The sequence below is a fragment of the Papio anubis genome, chromosome 13, assembly GCF_008728515.1.
Source record: "Papio anubis isolate 15944 chromosome 13, Panubis1.0, whole genome shotgun sequence".
In the NCBI taxonomy this organism is placed as follows: Eukaryota; Metazoa; Chordata; class Mammalia; order Primates; family Cercopithecidae; genus Papio; species Papio anubis.
The window spans coordinates 33,642,269-33,669,803 of NC_044988.1; the positions used below are offsets into that span (position 1 = coordinate 33,642,269).

General features: G+C 37.1%; 1 protein-coding gene across 1 annotated transcript; it reads left to right on the top strand.

Moving 5' to 3' along the window:
* On the top strand, positions 1-27,245 carry CDC37L1 (cell division cycle 37 like 1). The gene is made up of 7 exons (XM_003911746.3): positions 1-347; positions 5,326-5,607; positions 9,719-9,812; positions 17,756-17,871; positions 18,429-18,551; positions 22,553-22,717; positions 26,660-27,245. The coding sequence occupies exons 1-7, from the start codon at positions 216-218 to the stop codon at positions 26,759-26,761; spliced, it is 1,014 nt and encodes a 337-aa protein (XP_003911795.1). The 5' UTR covers positions 1-215; the 3' UTR covers positions 26,762-27,245.
* Positions 27,246-27,535: the final 290 nt, after the last annotated feature.

Sequence of the window (27,535 nt, forward strand, 5' to 3'; positions counted from 1 at the left end):
ACCTTGCCGACTATTTCTTCCGCCGTCCGCCGGTGGCGAGGCCCAGGCTATCGCGGGGTGTGCAGCGGCATCGCGGCCAGTAGAGGGATTCTGGGTAACGGCCCTGGCCCCCGGCTGGGCTTCTGGCTCGGCGCAGCAGGTTCCACTCACGCCAAGTCTGTTGGCAGTGGCAGTTGTAGGGCCGGGGGCGGTTGTAGGACCCGGAGCAGCCGGACATGGAGCAACCGTGGCCGCCTCCGGGACCCTGGAGCCTCCCTCGGGCCGAGGGTGAGGCTGAGGAAGAGAGTGACTTGGACGTGTTCCCCAGTTCTCCCCGCTGCCCGCAGCTGCCGGGCGGCGGCGCCCAGGTGAGAGGGGGCCTGCGTTCTGCCGAGGGATGGAGTGGTGCTGTCCCCAAACCCCTGGAATGCCGCGTCTCCCAGACCCTCTTCTAAGCCTTTTTCTGCGCCCACCTCACTGCCGGGGCCCGGGGATCTGATGCCTGATGCCATCCCACCCCTTTTATAGCATTTTCGGATGGAGATGGGGTGGCCATGTATTACCAACCTCCACCTCCACGCACACCTTTTCTTTCACCTTGGCTGATTGCTGTTCACCCTTGGAAGACGTTCCTCCATCTCCCCTTCCTGACAGCACCCAGATTTGGGGCGGCTCATGGTGTAACATTGACCCTTTGTCCTCTTGTGAGAGGTTTTCCCGGAGCACTTTATTCTGTTAAAGGCTCTAGCATACTTGTGCACAGTTGATAGGAACAGTGAATGATTGTAGTTCAACGTCACACCGAGTCCTCACAAAGATTTCACATGCGATTTCAACCCATGTTGACAACTGAGTAAATTCTTCAAACCTCGCTTTTGACGCTGGCGTACACCTCTCCCATTCGCGTGACCATCTTTGCCTTACTGTTTAGTTTTGCTTCACGTCATTCTCCAGTGAAAATATATACGCATATACTTGCCTTTTCCTTCAGACTTCTCTTAGGTTCCTGGTATTTACTTGTGTTTTCAATCCAGCTTTCCTGCCTTCCTGCCATTGAAACGTATCCAAATGTGATATACTACTAAGGATTTTTCAGGGACCTATCTTAGGGGATACTTACATACTGGCATCACCTTTTCCTGTTTTTTTTTTTTCCTCCGAATCCCTGTGTGTTTTGGAAGTATATTTCAGGATCACAGTCTAAACACTAATATATTCAATGGATCATAGGTGTCTGTCGCCTTCTTGCAAAATGGGGTTCCCAAGAGTGTAACAGATTTAATAGTAGTTTTCCTCTCAACTTATTTTGCTAGATGTTAATGAGGATGAGTTAAATTGTTTGCCAGTAAGCGTGAAATTATCAGTCTTATGCCCAGCTAACAGAGTTAGTTGGCTTCACACAGAGAAAAATGCTGTTTCATAACCACTGTCTGTACTTTGGCCAGCTAGTCACTGGGGAACTACAAGAAATTTTTTAGGAGGATAGAATGAGAGTTGATGGGTCCATCATTAGTCACCCACTAATTTTGGATCACCAGTGTCATCTTTATATACAAAATGTATTATAAGCATATGATGTGTTAGGGAGGAAAAAAAGAGTGAACAGCAGGTGCCATTGTCAATTTGGAAGGCATATGAAGAGGAAAAAGGGTGTCAAGAATTACAGTGCATTGTGGTTGAATTACAGAAGTAATCTAGAGAAATATCTGTATGTTAATTTCTTACTTGTGCACTTATAAATTTGTTTAACTGAAAGATTTTTAGAAGTGAGTAAGCTTATCTCTCTCATTAAAAGTGATTTCCCTGAGACCGTATAACTAGTTAGTGGCCAGGTTAAAACTAGAACCCACTTACAACTCCTAGTCCAGTATATTTTCCCACCTACTGCACTGCCCACCCTGTGAAGTACTGTAAAACTTTGTCTGAAACTACCTTTAAATGGTATTAAAATTTGCAAAGTGGGTCGGGTGCAGTGGCTTACGCCTATAATCCCACGCTTTGGGAGGCTGAGGCGGGTGGATCACCTGAAGTCGGGAGTTCGAGACCAGCCTGAACAACATGGAGAAACCCCGTCTCCACTAAAAATACAAAATTAACCGGGCGTGGTGGTGCATACAGAATCAGCTGGGTGTGGTGGTAGGTGTGTGTGATCCTGGCTACTCAGGAGGCTGAGGCAGGAGAATTGTTGGAGGCAGAGATTGCAGTGAGCCTAGATCACACCATTGCACTCCAGCCTGGGCAACAAGAGCGAAACTCTGTCTCAAAAAAAAAAAAAAAAAAAAAAAAAAAAAAAAAATTTGCAACGTGATTATTAATTCTAAGTTCATGTGTTTATTACAGACCTACTTATTGGTTTTGCTGGCTTTAAGACTTAAATTTTTGGATTGGAATGTTTGGAAAAAAATAAAATGTTTAATTAATTAACATTTTATAATCCTAACAAACAGCTTTGGCTTAATTTTATCAAATAAGGGGGATCTAGACTTCTTAATGTATTATGTGATATGTAATTCTTAGATCCAATTAATGTAAAGGCAGATCATGTTTCATGTCTTTCTAAAACTTCTGTATGGTCATGGATTAGAATGTGACCTAATATTTTATTTAATCATCTGAATACATGTTGGATAGTTTGCCAAATGACCAAATGTTGTCTGGGTAGTTTGTGGAGAATTAAAACATAAATTATTTTTAGAATTGTTTGATTTGAGAAAAGAATATTTACTCCCAAATAATTTGAAAATGCAAGATAATTTCTGTTTATCCATATAACCATATTACTTTTCTTGATATATTGTCTTCTTTTTCCTTTTTTTTTTTTTTTTTTTGAGACGGTGTTTTGTGGTGTTGCCCAGGCTGGAGTGCAATGGCACAATATTGGCTTACCGTAACCTCTGCCTCCCAGGCTCAAGTGATTTTCCTGCTACAGCCTCCTGAGTAGTTGGGATTACAGGTGCCCACCACCGTGCCCAGCTAATTTTTTTTTTTTTTTGAGATGGAGTCTCACTGTATCACCCAGGCTGGAGTGCGGTGGCGCAGTCTCGGCTCACTGCAACCTCTGCCTCCCAGGTTCACACCATTCTCCTGCCTTAGCCTCCCAAGTAGCTGGGACTACAGACGCCCGCCACCATGCCTGGCTAATTTTATTGTATTTTTAGTAGAGACAGGGTTTCACCATGTTAGCCAGAATGGTCTCGATCTCCTTCTCGTGATCCACCTGCCTCGGCCTCCTGAAGTGCTGGGATTATAGGTGTGAGCCACCGCTCCTGGCCATGCCCAGCTAATTTTAAAAATATTTTTAGTAGAGAAGGGGTTTTGCCATGTTGGCCAGGCTGGTTTCGAACTCCTGACCTCAGGTAATCTGCCCACCTTGGCCTCCCAAAGTGCTGGGATTACAGGCGTGAGCCACCGAACCCAGCCAAAAGAAGTTTTGTATACAAAATTTCTTATATCTTTTCTTACAAAATAAGTTTTATAGCTTAATTTTTCTCCTTTTCCTGGCCCTGTTTTAAGCATAGCTACTCTACAGTTATTCTTGATCCTATTCTAAGATAACAAAAAGTAAAAATAAATGTTTTATTTGGTTAGTTAGGGACATTGTTTATAGTACCTGGGCTCCAGACCTGCTGAATGAGCAAATAAAACATCTGAATAGCAACAGTGTCCACATTTGTCCCAGTACAAACCTGAGTTTGCCTGAAGACTCAGCTAAGAGGTAGGGTCCTTGGTTGCTACTTGCCTCAGAATTGTTTACCATCACCAGTCAGTAAACAAATAAGCATGATATTGTATTAAAAACACCACAATAGAAATAGACATAACTTGGGTGGGGAGAGACTGGGTAAGAAAAAGTTTAGGGTCTGCCAGAATCTGGATGAAGATAGGAGTTTCCGTAGGAGTTACCTCGAAGAAAGAGGATTGCCAAATTGAAGTGAGGGACAAGGGTAGGAAAGGGAAGAATAAGCAAACAAGTAGAAGAGCAATTGGAACTGAGTCTGGAGAGGTAATGGGAAATGATATCACAAAGGGCTATGCCACCACGAAGGGCTATGCCACAGAGTATGTCCTTTATCCCAAAGCTAAGAATGAAAAAAAAGATCAGATACATTTGTTTGAAAGATCACTCCAGTCTAGTGGAGTGGAGAATGGCTTGAGATAAGAGAGTCAGCATTTGTATAATTCACATGTGAGATTATAAGGGCTTGAATAGTGATGAAGATACGGGAATAGATTGGAGAGAAATTATTCTGAAGTTGATCTACATTTGACTAAGAAGTCATAAAGAATGTGCCTTCAGCTTTTGTTTTATAGAGCCAAGGAATATAGGGAATTGAATCTCTATCACAGTATTTTACATGTAGTAATTAAGTAAATATTAAAACTAATTACTACTGCTTTTGACTAGTACAATCAGCAGGGTGGACCATTGCTACTTTTAAGAAATGTAACTTTGCGGCTGGGTGCAGTGGCTCACGCCTGTAATTCCAGCACTTTGGGAGGCCAAGGTGGACAGATCACAAGGTCAAGAGATCGAGACCATCCTGGCCAACATGGTGAAACCCTGCCTCTACTAAAAATACAAAAATTACCTGGGCGTGGTGGCATGTGCCTGTAGTCCCAGGTACTTGGGAGGCTGAGGCAGGAAAATCATGTAAACCCCGGAGGCAGAGGTTGCAGTGAACTGAGATCGTACCTTTGCACTCTAGCCTGGTGACAGAGCGAGACTCCATCTCAAAATATAGATAGATAGATAGATAGATATAGATATATAACTTTGCCTATTTTGATTAGGAATAAATTAAAGGATGTCTGTCTGATATAATCATTTATAAATAGAAATATCCAATAAGAACTTCTCAAATCACCAAGGATTAGAAAAATACAGATAGAAAATAGAAACCAAGAAATGATTACTTCTAGATAAAAGGAGGTTTTTTTGTAGTGAAGAATTTGGAGAACAAAATTATAAAGGCCTGGTTGTCAGCAAGTTGAGTATTGAAGTGATGAACTAGATTTAAGCTTTGTTCTCGTTATTCTGCTTGTTCAGGATTATGAAGACTTAATTAAATGTTTGTTAAGCACTAGCTTTATGCAAGACACTGTGATAGTTGCCAGGCTTTTTGTTGCTGTTAGTTGTCAGGGGATAGGCATAAATTAACAAAGCAGTTTAGAATTTAGTTGATGAAACAAGGACTAAGATATAAAAACGTGACTGCAGACCTAGAACACAGGATATACTATATACCAAAATATTGTACAGAAATCCTTTGAATTAAAAAAAATTGAACTGTGCTGCACAAACATCCATTGCTTTCTTCATTTCTTACAAATATTGTTTTTATCCAGATGTATAGCCATGGAATTGAATTGGCTTGCCAAAAGCAGAAAGAGTTTGTAAAGAGCTCTGTGGCGTGCAAATGGAATCTTGCTGAAGCTCAACAGAAACTTGGTAGCTTAGCACTGCATAATTCTGAGTCCTTGGATCAGGAGCATGCCAAAGCACAAACAGCAGTATCAGAACTGAGGCAACGGGAAGAAGAGTGGCGACAGAAAGAAGAAGCTCTAGTACAAAGAGAGAAGATGTGTCTGTGGAGCATGGATGCCATTAGCAAGGATGTTTTTAATAAGGTATGACCTTGTATTGAGCCATAATGAAAGAAGAAAAACTGAAGTGTTTGTACAAACCAGTTGTGTGTATTTGGTAGCAAAGCAGCAGAATCCCATAAACAGTGTTCAATTTTAACAGTTTATGAAAGGTGCTTGAAAAGTTATGAAAGTCAGAAAGTCTCAAAGCTCTTGTTGTAGAGCTGCAGACTCCAGGCAGTTAATTGAGCAGTCTGAAATACATATTTATATAAATGTACTGCCGAACAAATATTACATGTATTAAAAAACATTCACAAAAATTTGATATTTATAACGATGGGAAAATAGATCAGTTGTGAAATATTTTCCTCCACATCTCATATTTTGTACCCCCTACATTGATTATCACTACTTTAGAGTTCCTTTAATACAACTACCTTATTTTTATAAATGAATCAACTAAGTAGAAAACTAAGTAGAGTGACTTAATAACTTAGTGGTGGGTTAAATGTGAGAAATTCCTGACTGGGATGGAGAGATAAGATAATGAGAAGTGTTGAATATCCTTTATTCAGTGCCTTTAAGAATGAAGGCTTAGACTTTTAAAATCCCATGTTTTTCAAACTTCAGGGTTTAATACCTCAGTTTTCCATTTGAAAACTAGAGTTTCTAGAGATTAATTTTCAGATGCATGAAAAGGGGATAAAAGGCAAAACTTCATGAACTAGTGTTTTAAATGTGGAATAAAATGATATTTATTGAAAAATAGGCCAGGCTTAGATGTCCACGCCTGTAATCCCAGCGCTTTGGGAGGCCAAGGCAGGCAGATCACTTAAGTCCAGGAGTTCAAAACCAGTTTGGGTGACATGATGAAATCCCGTCTCTACAGAAAATACAAAAATTAGCTGAGTATGGTGGCATGTACCTGTAGTGCCCGTAGTCCCAGCTACTTAGGAGGCTGAGGCTCGAGGATTACTTGAACCCAGGAGGTAGAGATTGCAGTGAGCCGAGATTGCGCCACTACGCTCCAGCCTGGGCAACAGTGAGACCCCGTCTCAGAAAAAGAAAAATTGTAGTTTGTATTAAGCCTTATTTTGGAGAGCCATTTATAAAGAAGTCTATGAACATGCTGATGGATACAGATATTTTGGTGTTCATTTTTTTCACTATCCCATAATGGCTGAAGGAAACACAGTTCACAGAGCTGAAAGCTTTTAGCTTTACCACAAAGGTAGATTTTGTATGTTATCCACTATGAGTGTTCTTTAGGCCTGAAACATGCAGAGAATAGGGAGAAAGAGGCCTTCAAGTGTCATCATTTTCCTTAATTAGCCCATGGGTGTATCATAGGAGTGAATTTGGACTTTAGACTTGTTTTCAGCCCTTTCATCGTGGAAAATTTCAACATACACAAAGTGAACAGATAAACCCCACAGTCCACATCAATGACTGTCATCATTCTGCCATTTTCATTTCATCTGTACCTTCCCCTACACCCATTCCTGCATTTTATTGTTATTTTTTGTTTAATTTTTGGGTAAGATTTATATACTTTGAGATGCACAAATCTTAAGTGTAAAATTTTAACAAATAGATACATTTGTGTAGTCCACAATCCTTTGAATATATGAAATGTAGAACCTAGGAAAAAAGTATTTAAATCTTCAGTCTGTAACCTATGGGGCAATGAAATTCAGTCATTTTCTACTAATTTGTAAAGTGATACTTCTTTATATTTGTACTTCACCCTCAAGTTTCAGGGAGAGACTGCTCATTCTTGTCTAAGTCCACAATGAACCTTATCTTTAACCATCATTATTTTCTAGACTTCTCAGCACATAACCTACTTGTTAATTGTCCTCTTGGCATCTGCTTTCACCTACTCTCATGAGCTTTTTAAATTGCCTTTCCCTGGACCAGCTCTAGTTCTGCTACAGCAGTCAGTAACACACCTCGCCACTAGCCCTATCAGTACTTTAACAGTGAGTCATATCTTTCTCGACTTTCTCTGTGCCTCTACTAATTTACATATACTTTTTCTCCCCCTCCACAATGGGATCATTCTTTATCTGAGTCATTTGCTATATCTGTATATATTGTTTTAAGGGGTACATCTTAAGTGTTATTTTCTGTTCTGCATTTATATCCCAAAACTATTTAAAATAACTTTTTTCTTCCAGAAGGTTCCAGAAATGTTCAAAGTAATATTTCTTGTTTTGTAAAGTTGATGTCTCTTCTTTAACACAGTGGTCACAAAAAAAAATTTTCATTTTGTTGTTGCTTTTAATTATTTCTTTAAACTTAGGTTCTAAGATAGCCTACATTTATCTCACAAATTAATTAGGACTATCTTTATGTTCCAGTCATTTGCTCAAAGTCCTACACTGGTTTTGTCTGGGAGCTTGAGACTTGAGAGGACTGATCTAGATCTGCACTATCCAACTTGATAGCCACTAGCCACATGTGCTATTGAGTGCTTGAAATGTGTCTAGTCTGAATTGAGATGTGCTGTAAGTGTAAAATATACACCGGATTCCAATGACTTAGTGCCAAAAAAAGTAAAATATTAATAATTGTTTTGTATTGCCTACGTGTTGAAATAATAGGTTGGATATGTTAGGATAAATAAAATAATTTATTAATGTCATCTGTTTCTTTTTGCTTTTTAACGTGGCTAATAGAAAACTTTAAATTACATTTGCAACTTGGATTGTATTTCTATTGGACAGTGCTGGTCTAGATGGCAGACTGTATAAAGAAAAAATCTTTTATTTTGAAATATGTAAACTTTTGAGTGCTTCCTGATTATAAACTGGCAGTCATCTAGTTTGCAATTTTTATTTTTGGCAGTGATGATAACAGGGTATAAATACGATCACAGAATGTTCTAAGAAACTTCTGCCAGTTTTTCTAGCTAGATACAAACTTTATTCTTGGTATATTTTATGACTTATTTAACTGAAAATAAGTACTTCCTTAATAGAAATTTGTACTTGACTTTAAAAATCAAACTGTTTGGTCTCTTCTAAGAAGTTTATTAGAAATGCAACAAAGGGCCAGGCACAGTGGCTCATGCCTATAATACCAGCACGTTGGAAGGCCAAGGTGAAGGGATTGCATGAACCAAGGAGTTGAAGACCAGCCTGGGCAACATAGCCAGACCTCGTCTCTACAAAAAATTTAAAAATTATCTGAGTATGGTGGCTCACGCCTATAGTCCCAGCTACTCTGGAGGCTAAGGTGGGAGGATCACTTGACTCCAAGAGGTTGAGGCTGCAGTGAGTTATGATTGTGCCACTGTACTCCAGCCTGGGTGACAGAGCAAGACCCCATCTCAAAAAAACAAAAAAAAGACATGCAACAACAATGGTCTATTTCTGGTTTATGTCTTAATAAAGAATTTATAGTAAATATAGTTTATGTGCTTTGAATTTCTGAGTTTATTTCCAGCAAGAACTCGAAAGATTAGGCAAAAGTTGCAAATACTTACAGGAATTAAATAATGCACAAGTAAATTATTCATGTAAAATATAAAGGATGTTTCTATACCTGCTTTTAATTGGGAAATTCAGCTTACCAAAAAGGGTAATTCAGTTGTTTTTCTGCATGATTTCTAAGATAAACCTATATCCACACATATATCATATGTATTTTTTTGTGAGACAGAGTCTTGCTCTGTCGCCCGGCTAGAGTGCAATGGCGTGATCTCAGCTCACTACAACCTCTGCCTCCTGGATCCACGCCATTCTCCTGCCTCAGCTTCCTGAGTAGCTGGGATTACAGGCACCCGCCACCACGCCCAGCTATTTTTTGTATTTTTAGTAGAGACGGGGTTTCAGTATGTTGGCCAGGCTGATCTCCAACTCCTGACTTCGTGATCCGCCCGCCTCGGCCTCCCAAAGTGTTGGGATTACAGGCGTGAGCCCCCACACCCGGCCTCATATATCATTTTAAACAAAATTAATAAGACTCCCATACAAGAAAATTTTAATTTTTAAAAATAGTTTAACAGATGAATTTAATCATGTAATATCAGTATGATACTATACCACAAATATTGTCTACAGGAAGAATTGCTAGGTATGCAGTATCTGAGAAAGAAGATTCAATTAGAATTTAAAATCTGATTTAAATTTCTAAAATTTTTTCTTAGAGTTTTATTAATCAAGATAAAAGAAAAGACACAGAGGATGAAGATAAATCAGAATCATTTATGCAAAAATATGAGCAAAAAATCAGACATTTTGGTAAGTCTACTACTTGGGTTTCCTTCTTTGTAATGTTTAGTATCATATGTACATGTGCAAAAAACGGACTTATAAAAAGAGAGCCAAAAAGAAAAGTAGCAAACTCCAATTTTGTAGCTACTTCTGGCACAGCTGTATAGATCTTGTTTTAGAATTTTTTTTGGTTATAAATAAAATTAATTGACAGAGCCAACCAAATGGTAAAGACAAGCAAAAGTATTATTATATAGTACTACCTTCTAAGACAACTTTATGTATTCCATAGCCTCTTTCCATTTCCCAACTAGTCTTTGCTTTTTTCTTTCTCCTCTTTGCTTCTTTGGAATCTGATTATCTTATGATTAAAAGATTATTCATTTTTTTTCAGGTTTTGGATATGATGCTTTATAATTCAGGCAGATCCTTGAACTGTTACTCAGATAAATATAGTAATAGAAATGTATATATAAAGAACTGAAAAATAGGCTTTTTCTATTGGGGAAAAAGGGTAAGAGGGGGTTTGATACAAGTGAAGGCTTTCCAGAGAAGCCAGCATCTGAGCTTGATTTTGAGGAACAGATAAGAGTTTTTCATGTATAAGGGAGGCAAGCCAACAGCAACAGCATGAGACGGGCAGTTAGGAAACAGCATGGTGTGTTCTGAGAATTATAGGCAGCATGATACCGCTGGCATGAAAATGCTACTAGGAACTGTTAGGAGTTAAGGTTTAAAACTTTTTTTAAAATTCCAAAGTAAAAACTTTTTTAAAAAAATTCCAAGTAGTATGTTAATTTAGTAAACAAGGTTTTTATTTGTAATATATTCATGAACTTTTTAAATGGCATTTTGAAATCTTTTTCCTATTGGTGTTTATTTACTCAGAATTTTTTGAATTTCGTTTATGCTTCAATTATGTCAATACAATAAATATTACTTTCAATGTTTTCCCTTCCTTTTATGTAATTTATTCATAAAACATTCACTTTGCTCATACTTTTCATTTTAAATAAAGAAAAAAGACTGTATTTAACTAAAAGAACAGTACCTGAAGAAATAAAGACAAAGTTTTTCTACATATCATCAATGTGTATTATTTATAATAGAAAAAAAATGAATACACAGGCCTCCCTTGGACAGATAGTAAAATCTTGAAATGAGCAGAGCCTTGAGTCATAAGGATAGAAGGCAAAAAATTTGCACATGAATCTTAGTTGTGATATGTGAATTGCCACTCCCGCCTACAGTGCTTGCTTTCTAGGCCCATGTTTTTCTGTTGAAGGAAAAATAGTACCATACTGATTGCTCTTTCAGAGCATGTACTGCATCTGGTAAAACAACATTCCTCAAGGTGTTTTCACCCAGCTGGCACTCTGAAAGTTGGTTGCTTTGAAGCCACGAGAAACCTAGTAAATGAGAAACAGTTCTTTCACTTTTGCTGTAAGCTGACTGCCTTGTTCAGAAGCAATTTTGTGTAGGAAAATATCCAAATATCACAAAGTGTTGTAACCCATCTGGTGCTATGTATCTTCAGCGTTTTATAAAACCTGCTTCTGGGTAGTGATGTTCGTTGTGAGAACAGTGAATTTCATGAACCCTACAGTCTGCATTTCTTTTGCTGTAAAATGAGTTTCTGGGTCAAAAAATAATGTGGTATGGTGAATAATTCATTTAGTAAGACTACAGATGTATTACTGATTAGAAGCATGGCAAGGAGGGAGGGCACTTCCACATCTAAAGTGGGCTGGTTCAAGTGAGAAATTACCAGTCCCTCTGAGATGAAGTGGGGCCAAGGTAATCAACCTGCTACTTGATGGCTGGCTCATCTCTGCAGTGCATTGTGCCATAGTGAGATTTTGATGTTTTTTGCTACTGGCAAATTAGGTGTTCAGTGGCTAAACTGGATTAGGATACTAGAACATCCTTGATGGGGAAAGTCTACACTGTCAAATCTATGCATAATCACAAACCTGTGCCACCGTGACCCCTGAATTTATGAAACTGTTGTGCAAATAATGAGATAGTTGAGGAAAAAAACTGACTTAACATCCACAGGTGATTAATAAGCAATCATTTTGCCATTATGTGTTATGAACTTCCAATATACTATCTTGTAATAAATACCAGAACCTTGCTGTTTTCATACCCAACCAGACCAATAGCCATTCCCGGAGTCACATTGTGCCTGTTTTTTACTGGAAATGCATATTGACTCTAACTTCAGAGGAGATATATTACTTGCCACAGCATGTTGGATCCCCAGGAATGTTACTAAGGTAGTAGGCTCCCAAAATTTTCACGTGTTTTATTTCCCACTCTGGAAATCTTAATAAGGGACCTGGAATACCTGCAATTTCTGCTTTACCAAGTTCCATCAGTGGAGAGTGGACCAACTTGTAGTCATGGGGAATGATAAGATAATAAAAATCCCTGTGGACTGAATTATGGCACTGAATTGATAGAAGTGTGAGACAAGACAGTGAAAATTTGTGGCTATACCTGCTTGATGGAAGATTTCTGATGTATGCTTATTGTGATGAAAGAAGAAAGCTTACCAAAATGATGACTATATTGGTATACTCTTTTATTTTGGTTTTTTGTTGTTGTTTAACTTTTGTTTTAAGTTCAGGGGTACATGTGCAGGATGTGCAGGCTTGTTACATAGGTAAACGTGTGTCTTGGGATTTGTTGTACAGATTATTTCATCATCCAGGTATTAAGCCTAGTATCCAGTAGTTATTTTTCCTGATCCTCCCACCCTCCGCCCTTCGGTAAGCTGCAGTGTGCGTTGTTTTCCTGTACGTGTGCATGTATTCTCATCATTTAGCTCCCACATAGGTGAGAACATGTGGTATTTGGTTTTCTGTTCCTGTGTGAGTTTGCTTAGGATAATGGCTTCTGGTGTACTCTTTTAAACACATCTGCAATAGGAGATGTAATTAAAGCTTCCAGTTGGAGGCTTTCTGGACTTGGATTGCATTCCAGACCCTTGGATGACATTGGCCTGGTGTGTGTGGGGGCTGTGTAGGGCTATAGGGCCTTCCCACCAGTGCTTCTCTGTGGTCTTATTTGTGCTTATATTCTTCAGAGTTTTTCCTAGCTTTTCCCTTATACAATTTATTGACTACCTTTCTTGTGCTGCTTTTACCCTTACAATTAGGTAGAATTTACCACGTAATAGTAAATGGTACAGTATATCATGGAATAGTATAAAGCATTAAAATCTGATTTTTTCCTCTACATTTGTATTTAGTTTATTAATTTAGGTAATTCACATTTTATAAATATAAAATATTAATTTAGAAACAAAGCCTTTTATCTCTTACATTTTACAACCGTTACATTCAAAGTTATATGCATGTTTGACATCACTGGCTTTATGATCATCAGAGCTGCTTTTTGAGTCATCTAACTTTCAGAGCACATCATCTTCAGTTTTAGCCAAAGTTAGCTGTGATTCAGCTTTTTTTAATCTGTGTAGGATGTTGTCACTGGAAATTTTACCAAGAGCTATAAACATTTGCGCAAATACTATGATAGGATTTTTTTCATTTGTACTGACTATGAGCATTTACAACCTCTTCAATGTAATTGTTTATTGCTTTAAAAAAAAAATCAATATCTTATTTTTGAAAAACATTTAATATAAAGCATTCTTACATATGAAGTGAAATGAATAGAAAATGTATATGATTTTTATTTATTTATTTATTTATTTATTTTATTTATTTTTTTTTTTTTGAGAGGAAATCTCGCTCTTGTCCCCCAGGCTGGAGTGCAGTGGTGTGATCTCTGTTCACTGCAGCCTCCGCCTCCCGGGTTCAAGCAATTCTTCTGCCTCAGCCTCCCGAGTAGCTGGGATTACAGGCACCTGTCACCACGCTGGCTAATTTTTGTATTTTTAGTAGAGATGGGGTTTCACCATTTTGGCCAGGCTGGTCTGGAACTCCTGACCTCAGATGATCCGCCTGCCTTGGCCTCTCAAAGTGCTGGGATTACAGGTGTGAGCCACCACGCCGGGCCTTAATTTTATTTTTTTAAAAAGTCATTCAAAACTAGGCCTGGAAGGAAATACCTCAAAATGTTAACAATAATGTCTTGTGGTAGAATTACAGATAACTTTTATTTTCTGGATTTTAAAAATTCTTCACGATAAATAAACTTTATTTTTATAATGCGAAAAAAAATTTTCAAAGAGTTTATCCTAAGAATTCAAAATGGCTTAATGTTAGAAAACTCATTAATGTGATTCACCATATTAACTGATCATAGTAGTATAACCGCAGGACTTGGTGATCAGTTTGATGTGGGAGAAATGGAAATGTCACAGGAATTTCTAGAACGCTTGATTTGGTAACATGGAGCCTAGGAGGCACTGTAGGATGGCAGAGAGACAAGTATGGGTTTGGTTTCAAGTAAGATGGATTTATATGCAGGCATATCGGTAGAAATGCATATGGTGGTAGATGATTGGAAATATAGGAGATCTGGAGTTTAGGAATATGGGAAATGATCATACAGCTTTCCTCAAGTAATTCACAAACTAGCTGGGAGATTTTTAGTACACATGGAAATTAAAATGAATTAGTGCAGTTTGTTAAAATGTATCATTCTAAGCCTGGTGTGGTGGTCATGCCTGTAATCCCAGCACTTTGAGAAACTGAGACTGGAGGATCACTTGAGCCCAGGGGTTCACGACCAGCCTGGGCAACACAGTGAAACCTCATCTCTACAAAAAAAAAAAAAAATTAGTTGGATGTGGTGGCTTATACCTGTAGTCTCAGCTACTGCAGAGGCTGAGGTGGGAGGATCTCTTGAGCCCGGGAGTTTGAGGCTGCCATGAGTTGTGATTGCACCAGTGTACTCCAGCCTAGGCAATGGAGGAATACCCTGTCTCTCAAGATAATTAATTAATTAATAATAATAATTCTATAAGTATAATGAAAGAGGAAAGGGAAATCAGTAATAAGGACATGTGTATTTCAGGACCATTTTAGGAATCAGGTGGCATATGAAGGTTGATGATGGATTGAGATTTAGATGTTCACTAGGGAAATACATAGGTTAAAGCATATGATTAAAATATCTAAACTTGTCAAAATGAGGTTTTCCAAGCATTCAGATAAATTGTTTGGCTAGTTTAAAATGACTGTATTATCCTTAACCAAAGGATTAGCTAAATAAACATTTTTAATGGGTGTTTATTATTTATCCAGTATTTACTATGTCTCAGGCCCTGTTCTAAGGGCTTTATATGAATTAATAGCATTTAATTGTCACAAAAATCCTGAGTTAGGTACTGTTTTCAGCCCTATTTTACAGATGAGGAAATGGAGGCCTATAAAGGGACTTGCCCACGATAGTAAAATGGTGAGGCCAATATTTGAACCTGGGCCATTTAGCTCTAGTCTGTGTTCTCAGTCACCATCTTAAGTTGTTATTCTCCATTTGTATACAAGTTTGTTTACAAATTCCAAAATAATGTCAGTAATTTGAGGTATATGCTGTTCCACTAAGTTGTTGATTCTCTTTGTTTATTTTTTGAGACAGAGTCTTTTTCTGTCACCAGGCTGGATTACAGTTACAAGATCATAGCTACTTCAGCCTCAATTTCCTAGGCTCAAGCAATCCTCCTGCCCCAGCCTCCCAAGCAGCTGGGACTACAGGTGTACTACGCCACGCCTGGCTAATTATCTTTTTGTGTAGAGATAAGGTCTCATTTTGTTGCCTAGACTGACATAAAACTCCTGTGCTCAGGTGATTCTCCTGCCTCAGCCTCCCAAAGCACTGGGATTACAGGTGTGAGCTACTGCACCCCACCTGTCTTTGTTTTGTTCATAAAATTCCACACTGTTTCCACAAAGGTCTGTATCAACTACCTGTAACTGAACTTATCAATTTCATACTAATTCAATGTGCATTTTTGAAATCAAGTGATAGTATTTCTCAGATTTAAAAAAAATGTATTTTCAATGTCAAGTGTTAATTTGTTTCAGGTATTAAATAGGTAGTTAAAAAATACTAACATTTGACCGGGAGTGGTGGCTCACACCTGTAATCTCAGCACTTTGGGAGACTGAGGCGGGTGGATCATGAGGTTAGGGGTTTGAGACCAGCCTGACCAACATGGTGAAACCCTGTCTCTACTAAAAGTACAAAAATTAACTGGGTGTGGTGGCACACACCTGTAATCTCAGCTTCTCAGGAGGCTGAGGCAGGAGAATCGCTTGAACCTGGGAGGCAGAGGTTGCAGTGAGCTGAGATAGTGTCACTGCACTCTAGCCTGGGCAACAGAGCGAGACTCCGTCTCAACAAAAAGAAAAAAAAAATTAACATTTAGTGATACCTTTCCCCATGGCTCCAAGTGTCAGGAACCCTTTCATGTTATCCTTCCTGCAAAATAAATCAGAATGGATAAGGCTTTTGTTATTTCAGTGAGTCACAATGCTGCCATGAAGAAGTAAACAAGAGGAGCAATGCTTTATCGTGGATGGTAGATAGAGTTGAAAATATTACCTCTCCAGAAGTGTAAGAAAGCTAAGGCAAAACTGCTTCATAGGATTTACTTTATGGGTTCAAGTGTAAGAAATAAGGATTGTGCTTTCTTTAAATCTGAGTCCCAGGAATCATTAGACTTTTTTAAAAGGTAGGGTTTTGCTCTGTCACCCAGGCTGAAGTGCAGTGGTGAGGTCATAGCTCACTGCAGCCTCCAACATCTGGGCTCAAGTTGTCCTCTCACCTCAGCTTTCCAAATAGTGGGGATTACACCATGCCTGGCAATATTCTTTATACTTTAAAAAGTAGTTTTAAGTAACTTACATAATCATTCTGTTTCTCAGAACTTCAAGTGACCTAATCATTATATGCAAAGCATCGGGGAAATAACTTTATAAAGCTTAGAATACTCTACGAGAAAATGCTACAGTCTTTATCCTTTTTTTTTTTTTTTAAGTCCTTTTAAGAGATGGGGTCTCACTGTATTGCCCAAGCTAGAGCACAGTGGTTCCATCATACCTTCTGCAGCCTCCAGCTCCTAGGCTCCCAAGTGATCCTGCCCCCTCAGCCTCCCAAGTAGCTGGGACTGCAGATGCACACTGCCATGCCCAGCTAATTTTTAAACTTTTTCTGTAGAGACAGCGTCTTACTATGTTGCCGAGGTTGGCCTGCAACTCCTGGACTCCACCATTCCTCTGGCCTCAGACTCCAAAAGTGCTGAGATTACAAGCATGTGCCACCATGTCCAGCTTATCTCCTTTGAGACAGAGTCTCTCGCTCTGTCGCCCAGGCTGGAGTGCAGTGGTGCAATCTCGGCTCGCTGCAACCTCCGCCTCCTGGGTTTAAGCAATCCTTGCCTCAGCCTTCCAAGTAGCTGGATTATAGGCGCCTGCCACCATGCCCAGCTAATTTTTCTATTTTTAGTAGAGACAACATTAAAAAGTCAACACTTTGCTGGTTCCGTGATTTCTTGGTGGTATTGACTTTGACCAAATTTCCTACTAATTTAGATAAAAGTGTAGATATAACTTAAATAGTATTTGGATTTCTTTGACATCTTGAAACAAAATGACAACCATTTTCAAATACGCTTAACTAATTTTTAAAAGACTTTGTTTATAAAAGACATCATGAGTAAATGGCTTACATAACTAACTCTCAATTTGCCCAAGACTGCGCGCATTCGTGGATGCAGGACTTTTTAATATTGAACTCTGGCCTGATTAGTTATCTGAAATAAAACTTTCTGTGAATTTTAGGAGCTTTTTCCAGTCTAAGTATTGCTTTAAAGAGTATTGTCCCTCACTTGCTCTTTTACCATAGTCTGTTGCTCTGGTAATATGAATTATCTTTAAAGAGAATCATTTTAAAATACTATTGAGAGATTAATGAATTAAGAATTGTTGGTATTTCTTCCCTTATAGGAAGAAAGAAAATATTTGACACTTATGGTTCAATTCTTTTTTTTACAGGTATGTTGAGTCGATGGGATGATAGTCAGAGATTTTTGTCTGACCATCCATACCTTGTATGTGAAGAAACTGCTAAATATCTTATTTTATGGTGTTTTCACCTAGAAGCTGAGAAGGTATTATTATGTGAACCTTGAGTTTCTGGGAACCTTAGTGGAAATCTGATTTCATACTTTATTGATGTTTTGTTTTGTTTTCTTTTCTACATTAAGTCCTTTAAAAGAAAGCAGGAAGGTCATTAGATGAAATTACCATTTTTTTTCTTTCAGATCTACTTGAGTTTAATGTGGGATTTTGTTGTTGTTGTTGTTGTTTCAGTTAGCATACAGAAACTTTTCCACTATGCTTTCTCTCCCACTCCACCCCCATCTCTCTTATTTTCATATTGCTATAATCCTTTTCAAACTAATTTGAAAGTCGTATTTTAAAAATCCAGACAGTAATCATGGTATTAAATCAAGTTCAGAGCATGGTCTTCCTTTAGTTATTCTGGTCCACATACAAATAATAATTAAAAAAAAAAAAAAACAAAGATATACTCTTTATATGTTTGTAAAGTATTTGACTTATAACTAAAGAGAGTAAAATCAGAAATATTCTAAAAATGCAAAATTTGAATCAGTATGCCAATTAAATATATATTTGTTTCTCATATCATTTAAATCTTTTTCAGAAAGGGGCTTTAATGGAACAAATAGCACATCAAGCTGTTGTAATGCAGTTTATTATGGAAATGGCCAAAAACTGTAATGTGGATCCAAGAGGGTGTTTTCGTTTATTTTTCCAGAAAGCCAAAGTAAGTAATTATTTGATATGATAAATGGGAAGATTTGGTCCCAGCTGAGACCTCTTTGTTCTATTCATATCAATAGAAGGCATCCAAGCAGGATGCCACAGGCTAAATTCTGTAGATTTTCTTGTGAAAAGAAAATTTATATTGCTAATTTCTTGCTAATTTAAACTTAAAAGAGCTATATAAGAGGCTGTACTACAGCATGTATATGAAATTGAGACCCATTTAAATGAATGTGTATATTCAGGAAACTTGTGTTCTGTCATTAATTCATTCAGTAAATGTTGAGTGCCTAATGCAAAGCACAGCTGTTTCAGATGCTCAGGATGCATTATTGAGCAAAATAGATACAGGATTCTTCATGTGTAGAACTCAGCAGTTTAATGAGAAATCAGACTTTTATAAAGAAAAAATAGGAAGCAACCTAAAAATTCAGCAATTAAGGGAATAGTTAAAAATACCCATGGTACATAGAATATTATGTACCCTTTAAAATTATATTTATGGAACATTTGTAGTGAGCTGAAGACATGCTTATGCTATAAATTCACAGGAAGCAGTACATACAAGATGATGTTGGCCATGTTGAGGAAAAATAAATAGATGTCTAGAAAGATTAAGTACCCTTTCACACTCACAAGATTTGCAGTAATTTAAAAGCTGCCCAAGAAGTAGAGCAATAAGGATTTGCATTCACTGCTAGTGGAAGTATAAATTGGAACAACCACTTTACAAAATTTCCTAGTAAAGTTGAACAAGTGCCTGCCTTAACATCCAGAAATTCTCCTAGGTATATACACCCTAGAGAGTAGATTCTCAAGGTGTGGTCCAGGATCCCCGAGGGGCTTCATGACCTTTTCAGGAGGTTCTCTGTCCAAGCTATTTTCATAATAATATCAAGATGTTATTTTTAATTTTCATTTTCATTCTCTCAGTAGTGTATAATAGAGATTAATGCGGAAGTACAAATATGAGAATCTAGCCATCTTCTGTAAAGCCAGACATTAGATTTAGAAAAATTGAAGGAAAAAGAAAAAGCAACTCTCTTCTCACTAAATTTTTTTGTTTTGGAAAACAATTTTTTTTTAAATTAAAATGTTATTAATGGTAGTGTAATGAGTTTGTCATTGTTATTTTTAGTTAATGTTTTAAAAATTCCTCAGTTTTCATTTCTAACAGTAAATACTGACAGATATAACTCACATAAATAGAAGCTCTTTAGGGCCCTCAGTAATTTTCAAGACGTAAAGAGAACTGCTGCTCTAGAGAAACTCTTACACATATGTACTAGATTGCTGTAATGGTTATAGTAGATTGTTCATAATAGTAAAAACCTGGGAACAATGAATAAATTGTGGTATAGGTTGAGTATTCCTAATCCAAAATCCAAAATGCTCCAAAATCCGAAACTTTTTGAGCACTGACATGACACTCAAAGGAAATACTCACAGATTTTGTGTTTTCAATTTAGAGATGTTCAACTGGTAGGTATAATGCAGATATTCCCAGATCTGAAAAAATTCACAATCTGAAAAACTTCTGGTGCCAAGCATTTCAGATATGCAACCTGTATATTCATTCTGTAAAATACTAGCCAACATCAGCATGGATGAAAAACGAGAGTGAATCAAACAAACCACAGAGTGATGTATCTGTTTAGATAGATACTAAATGGATATATCTAGTATCAACGTTCTTATTTTGTATTTTTTTATAAAGTATTTTTTTAATAACAGGCAGAACTAAATAATATATTGTTGAAGGATGCATATATAAGCAGTAAAACTAAAGTAAAGGAATAATTAAGAAGACAAAAGTTACAATAATGATAACCTCAGGGAGGGAGGGGAAATGCTCTTGGGAATTGGTTTCTAGGACACTAGTAATGATCTATTTCCTAATTTCTACGGGCACATAGTGGGGGTGTTGCTGAATAAACTGTGCGTATGTCTTTTACATGCTTTTCTGCACATAGGATATATTTGAACATATACAATTAGAAGTTAAAAAGAAATATATCAAAAGTTTAACTTTGGTTATACTTGTGTGGTGGAATTATAATTTCCATTTTCTTTTTCATGTACTACAATGAACATTTCCTTTTATAAACATAAAATTATTATTCGTATATTTTAAAAAAACTGTCAGTGTGGCAGTAGTCCTAACTTAAATACCCTAAACTCTTCTGAAATGCAACCGAAACACAAAGTTTTCCTGAAACAGTTGACTTTAATAGCAAATACTTGACTTGGTATTTTAGCTAGGCTGCTTCTGGTGACTAGTCTAAACTTTTGTTTGTTTTTAGAGACAAGGTCCTGCTCTGTCACTCAGGTTAGAGTGCAGTGGTGCAATCATTGCTCACTGCAGCCTTGAACGCCTGGGCTCAAGCAGTTCTGCCTCAGATTCCCAGGTAGCTGGGACTACAGGCACATGCCACCATCCCCAGCTAATTTTTTGTCGAGACATGGTCTCACTGTATTGCCCAGGCTGGTCTCGAACTTCTGGGCTCAAGCTGTCCTCCTGCCTTAACCTTCCAAAATGTACAGGCATGAGCCACCACACCTCGTCTCTTCTGAATTTTTACTTGACACTTAGGAGTAGTAAAAAACATAATTTCCTTTTCATCTTACATTAATGGATGTGTTTAAACTGGTGTTTAATAAAATAATGGAACATGGCCAAATCATATATATTGTTTGACATTTACTTTAACAAAGTAAAACTGAAAGGCACTGGTCTTCAATCTTAACATTGTATTCTTAATAATACTTTTTTTAAAATTATGAAATAATCACTTTCATGGTATGCTTACTTTGTTCCAGGGACTATTCTAAGCACTTTACATGGATTAACTCATTTAATTCATATAATATTTTATGAGGATTACTATTGCTATCTTATGGGTGAAGAAATTGGCATAAAGAAATTAAGCAAGTGGCCTACACATTACTTAATAATACAAAATCTGTCATCACTATATCTAAATCCCTAAACCTTAAGCATGCAGTGAGGCCAGCAATTGTGCCTCTCAATTTTCAGAAAGAATACTTTTGGATATGACATACTCTGCGTCCACACAAGTTCTTATAAAGCGAGGTGCTAAAATGTAATTAAGGAAGTTCTTCCTAAATTTACAAGAAGATAGGATGGCAGCACAGAACATTCTCTGTGTTATTTCAATAGATGCTGATGCTGATAAGTAATCCACAGGTTTTAACCTGATTACACAACCTAAAATCCATTTGACAAGATCTCTCCCGCTACTTGAACTTAAAGCCTGCATTCTATTGGTAGGATAAATCTCTGTATCATTTCTCTATATTCAGAAGAAACATAAACAGAGGCAGCTGCCAATAGGGAGTTGCCTAAGAGTTCCACTCCCTCAACCTAAGTTATCATACTTTTTCTTTCCCTAATATTGAAAAGAAGGTACTTGCTTAACTAGAACAAGAAGATAGTTCCATAATGACGTTGACTGTTGAATTCTATTTGGTTTTCATAGCTCTTATAAGTAGGGAATATAGAGTTAGAAAATTACTAGGAACAGGTAATAGTGCACCTTCATTAGTTGTTGGAGGATTAAAAGGTTTTAAGAATATCCCTTGATTGTTTGGTAGTAGGAGGAAGATAGAAAGAATTTGACAGATTAAACGAGGACTATTTTGGATTCTGTTAAGGATCCAGATAAATCAAGGAAAATACAGAGAAAGCCTTCTTTTCTTTTAGTTGTGTGCGTATGTATCGGGAGGGATTGTTTTTTATTAGCTTATTTTGCTGAAGCAGAAGGAAATGGAGCAAACCAATTATTAATGTTCCTATAAATCAGGTAGTTTTCACAAATGTGACAGGGATCATGGTGGTTTCTATATTTAGACTATTCACCTTGTCATTACTTCCTCCACTTCAAACCTGTTATATGCTTTCTGGAGTTTACTATGTCTAGAAATCTTGAAGAACACAGTCTTTGTTTTTTGTTTGTTTGTTTGTTTGTTTGTTTTTTCTAGGCAGAGGAAGAAGGTTATTTTGAAGCATTCAAAAATGAACTTGAAGCTTTCAAGTCAAGAGTAAGACTTTATTCTCAATCACAAAGTTTTCATCCTATGACACTTCAGAATCATGTTCCCCATTCTGGTGTTGGATCTATAGGTTTATTAGAATCCTTACCACAGGTAAGTTGGAAAAGTAAATATTTATTTTATAAGCATATTAGTTCACATAATTTTTGTTATTTTGCCAAACTTTTTTTTTTTTAATGTGTGTTACTATTTTACGTATTCCTGCCTCAGAAGATAACTGTTGAATCTTACTTCATGCCATGTTTTGGTACCAAATCTCACCTCTTAAGTATTTAGAGATACCAGATTTCCTCTCCTTTTAATGTAGTAATGATTAGTTATACCTAACCATTCTTTTTTTTTTTTTTTTTTTTTTTTGAGACGGAGTCTCGCGCTGTGTCACCCAGGCTGGAGTACAGTGGCGCGATCTCAGCTCACTGCAAGCTCCGCCTCCCAGGTTCAGGCCATTCTCCTGCCTCAGCCTCCGAGTAGCTGGGACTACAGGCGCCCGCCACCACGCCCGGCTAGTTTTTTGTATTTTTAGTAGAGACGGGGTTTCACCATGTTAGCCAGGATGGTCTCCATCTCCTGACCTCGTGATCCGCCCGCCTCGGCCTCCCAAAGTGCTGGGATTACAGGCTTGAGCCACCGCGCCCGGCCTACCTAACCATTCTTAAGAACAAATCTTAGCTATTGATCCTCTCAGTCATAAACTCTTCAAGATGGCTCCCTCAGGAACTTCCTTAAAACATCTCATCCTGAGTTAGAACTATGCCATTTTGATTTTTTTTAGATGAATTAGCTTCAAAGTGGACATGCAAGTGGAATCAGTGTGATCTGTTGCTTAAGTTTATTTAGTATTTTCTTGTTAAATGTTGGTATTGTCTACAAGATGTAACATTTTTAGAACACATTAATGTAGCTGATAATATTGTATCTGGTAATATTGGCCAACTGTTTGAGTCTCTTCGAAGTCTTCAGTGGTTTGATCAAGGTAAAACCATGTCATATAGGCAGCATGAAAAAATTTACATCAAAAAGGAGAAGTGATCAGACCACTGGTCTTCCTGATGCTAGTTAGGATTACAAGTTCAAGTTATTAGATAATTCCTACCCATTTGATTTTACTAGTAGCACTTTAGCCCAGTCATCTCTCATTTCCAGGCTCCAAGATTTTAAGACCAGCTTTAGCCAGTTTAATCTGTTGCCTACATTGTGAGAAGGAAAGTCTTATGCAAAAGACAATGCAAGGAGAGTCCTATATTTAGTTTTAAACCTCATAAAGTGCTAAAAATTGAGATTTTCAATGACTTGACCTTATGTCACTATAATTTCACCATTCCAATTACATGTATGTCCTTTAAGGAAAGCGATTGATCATATTTACCCCAGTCAAAAATATTATTCTCAGGAGTCTCTGAGCCTACTCTGGCTCTAGAGGCTGCCTGGAAAAAAAAAAGTCTCAAGGATGGAAATAAATGTTTGATTTTTAAATAATTACTAATGTTCCCCCTTAGTTAGACATGTAAGGAATATTCCCTCTACAAATTTCCTACAGATTATCTCTTAATTTTATTTAAATTCATTGATGATTTTTCTCTTCATTTCCTAAGAAATGGCGCATAGGGAAGTAGTTTTTCCAGGGGAATTCTGGGACCAAGTCACTGTGAAATCCAATATATAAACCTCCTGCAATTAAAATGTCACATAATGCATGGGAAGGAAAAAAAGAGACTTTGGAAGGGTGTAACTGATTCTAAACATAAGAGGGAAAGGTACACATTATAGTATCTTAGCCTTTGTTATCAAGAAGTTTCCTCTGGTTTGAGAGAAGTAAGTCCTTGTTACACATATTAGATAGCAACTGATATCAGGTGCTAGGCATCCCTTATAGTCATGGGGGGACTAGAATTATACAATTCTGACACTTTTGTATTGCTGATATTATCAGAGTTATTCAGATTTAATTAAGCTGGGCTAATCTCCTCATGGTGGGAGACCAATTCCTTATGGTAAGCAATTTGAGCATCCTGGTGTAGTCCTGAAGGATACAAGGGCTGGATAAAATTTCAGTTAGATGCTTGCTACATGTGCAGAAAGGATTGAGGGAAATAAAATGAGAGGACACTTGAGGGACCAAATCATCAGTTTAGAGGTTTGGAAGAAAAATCTTACCATAATAACATCTCATTTTTATATCAGTTTATAGGTTGCAAAGCACTTTCACACATATTATTTAATCTTCTCAAATACCCTGTGATTCATTTTCATTCATTTTTATAGATGAGTAAACTGAAATTCATAGAACTTAAGTAACTTGCCTGAAGTCAACACAATAAGTGATGAATCTAATATTCTACTTTTGGATTTCTGTTATACTTCACTGCTTATTCACCTATACCACAGACTGTTGAGTCATATGTGTTGAGAATGTTACTAGATGAAAATATGGGACAGTCAATGAAATTTAAGTATAGGTTAGGTTGGGTATACCGATTCCTTCTATTTTTTTAAAGTCTCTGTATGATAGTATCTTACAGTTCTTAGGAAGATGGGTGGATGAGTTTTGGAGAATCTCCTCAGCCAATTCTGTTATTTAAAGTTGTGTCATGGAAAACTGGAGCCCAGTCTTAATAGAGTAATTGTAAGCTCTCTTCCAGAGAATTAGGTTTGGATTGTCAGAAAAAGGGCTTAAAGCTGTTTTTTTGGAGAATGAGACAATGTAGCAAGAATATTGGTCATTTTTTATAAAGCTTAAGTGTGGGTAACCATTTAGCTTTTAATTTCTTTTTTTTAATAATTGACAGCAATTGTTTGAAATAAGCCAAATACCATTCATTATCCTTAGTTTTGAGAGGTCTAATCCAAGGCCTTTTGGATATAGATATAATAACAGTTACTTTAGGTTTATCGTATAGGCTAGCTTTTAATTTTACTAAATTGTGAATTTTGTTCTCCTTGAGGCTTGCATTACTAAATAGAGGCAGGATTAAAACTGAGGCCCAGTGTGAGTATCCCGTCTCATTCGGTTGTCTCTGCTATTTCCTTGACAAAGACCTGATTGGGAATAATCCAAACTCCAGCTAGCTTTTTGACTTTTAGAATAAAGGAATCTCACAAAGTGTTGTACTTTCTTAGGAGGATCTTTAGAAAACCCTGCCTCCCAACCTCCTATTGGATGGTGAGGTTTAAGACATCTATCCTGTTTGACTATTGTCCTCGTTGGTGTTTATTAAATAAAATAAATACAAGTAAAACTAGTAATACAAGTGGTAAAAGTCTTAAGTAGCAGACATTCGGAACAATTGAGTAGACAAAATTGAATTGGGGAAGAATTTTCTAAAGTTCTGGATCTTAAGGGCTATACCCTTATTCATGGTGCTTTAACAAATAATGGTTTTATTTTTGCATTTATTGAGTAAGATTTTATGTTTTCTATTCCCAGTTTTTTGAAATTGACATAACATTTATGAGTGATGCTTGTTTAAAAAATCCCGTGGTTTTATTCTGTTTAAAAAATAAGGGTGTAAATACCTCTCAAAAGCGTACAGATTTCTCACTGAGTTTGTTTTAACCTTTGTGAAACCATAGTAGACCCTGAAGATATCCACAATTTTTACCCAGTAAATTTTTTTCTTCATTCAGATGATTTGCAGTTTTTCTATTTACTGTTATAATTAGATGGTAATCTTAAAAATGCATTGCTGACTTCAAACCATATTTAAATTATCAGTAGCTGTGTATATATAATCACATGGAAGTTGTAGCCTTGCCTTGTATGATTAAATGGAGAAGAAAGGTGGTATTTGTTAACATTTCTGTTTTTCACATGTATCATTCTTTTATCACATCTCATAGGTGATAGCATCCTATTTTTTTCTTTATTTTTTTGGAATTCAGCCCAAGTCTCTTTCCAAAGTCCATCTTCTTTCCTACTGCTCTACTACACTGCAGAGAAATAGGACTGTGAAACTGAATATATATGTATGTGCTGTCATAAAACTGGTTATAATGCGTTTTTTTCTCCCCCCCAATCCACCTTTTCTTTTTCCCCAGAATCCAGATTATCTTCAGTATTCTATCAATACAGCTCTCTGCAGCTTAAACTCAGTGGTACATAAAGAAGATGATGAACCCAAAATGATGGACACTGTATAATTTGGTTAAGACTGCTGAGGCCAAGTGCTATTTTGTTACAAGAAAGGAAGAACTTGGCTATTTTCTTGACACTTTTATGGGTGCTGCACTTTATTTTTGTTTGGTTTTTGATGGGAGGGAAAGAGTACTGAAATGTTTTGTAAACTTTTTTTTAATGTGCTGCTAGGTTTTTTGTTTTGTTTTGTTCTGAAGAGAGGAGTGGTACCATATGTTGCAGGAAGTCAAACTGGACTTTTTGTGGCTACTAAATTTGCCTTTAATCTTATTGTTCTCAATTTTGGAATCAAGTATGAAAATCTGCACAAATGCAATGTTTACAAGAACTGGTTGATTCTGGGAGGCATCTGCTACAGTCTCTTTTTATATGGATATGTACATGTCCTATTCTACAAAAATGATTAAAGATAAAAACGTACTTGTATCCCACTGCTAATTTAGCTGTCAAATCTGGTATTTCATCACATTAAAAGCAATAAATCAGTAATTGGTAATCTACTTTACTAAGTAAGTTGGGGGGTACAATTTTTAAAAGTCTTAACTCTTAAATACTTGACTTTCGGCACCATCAGTTAAATCCTTGACTATAATACAAATTTGATGTAGACATTACATTTACCCTCAAATGATTCTCAAAACTATATTCCTTAGAATTTGATTTTACCAGGCCGGGCGCGGTGGCTCAAGCCTGTAATCCCAGCACTTTGGGAGGCCGAGACGGGCGGATCACAAGGTCAGGAGATCGAGACCATCCTGGCGAACACGATGAAACCCCGT

Bases quoted from the DNA above. Each gene is read 5' to 3' on its own strand.
- CDC37L1 (XM_003911746.3), top strand. From the start codon at position 216: ATGGAGCAACCGTGGCCGCCTCCGGGACCCTGGAGCCTCCCTCGGGCC. The intron at 5,608-9,718 runs GTATGACCTTGT...ATTTTTTCTTAG, and splicing joins GCAAGGATGTTTTTAATAAG to AGTTTTATTAATCAAGATAA. The intron at 22,718-26,659 runs GTAAGTTGGAAA...CTTTTTCCCCAG, and splicing joins TATTAGAATCCTTACCACAG to AATCCAGATTATCTTCAGTA.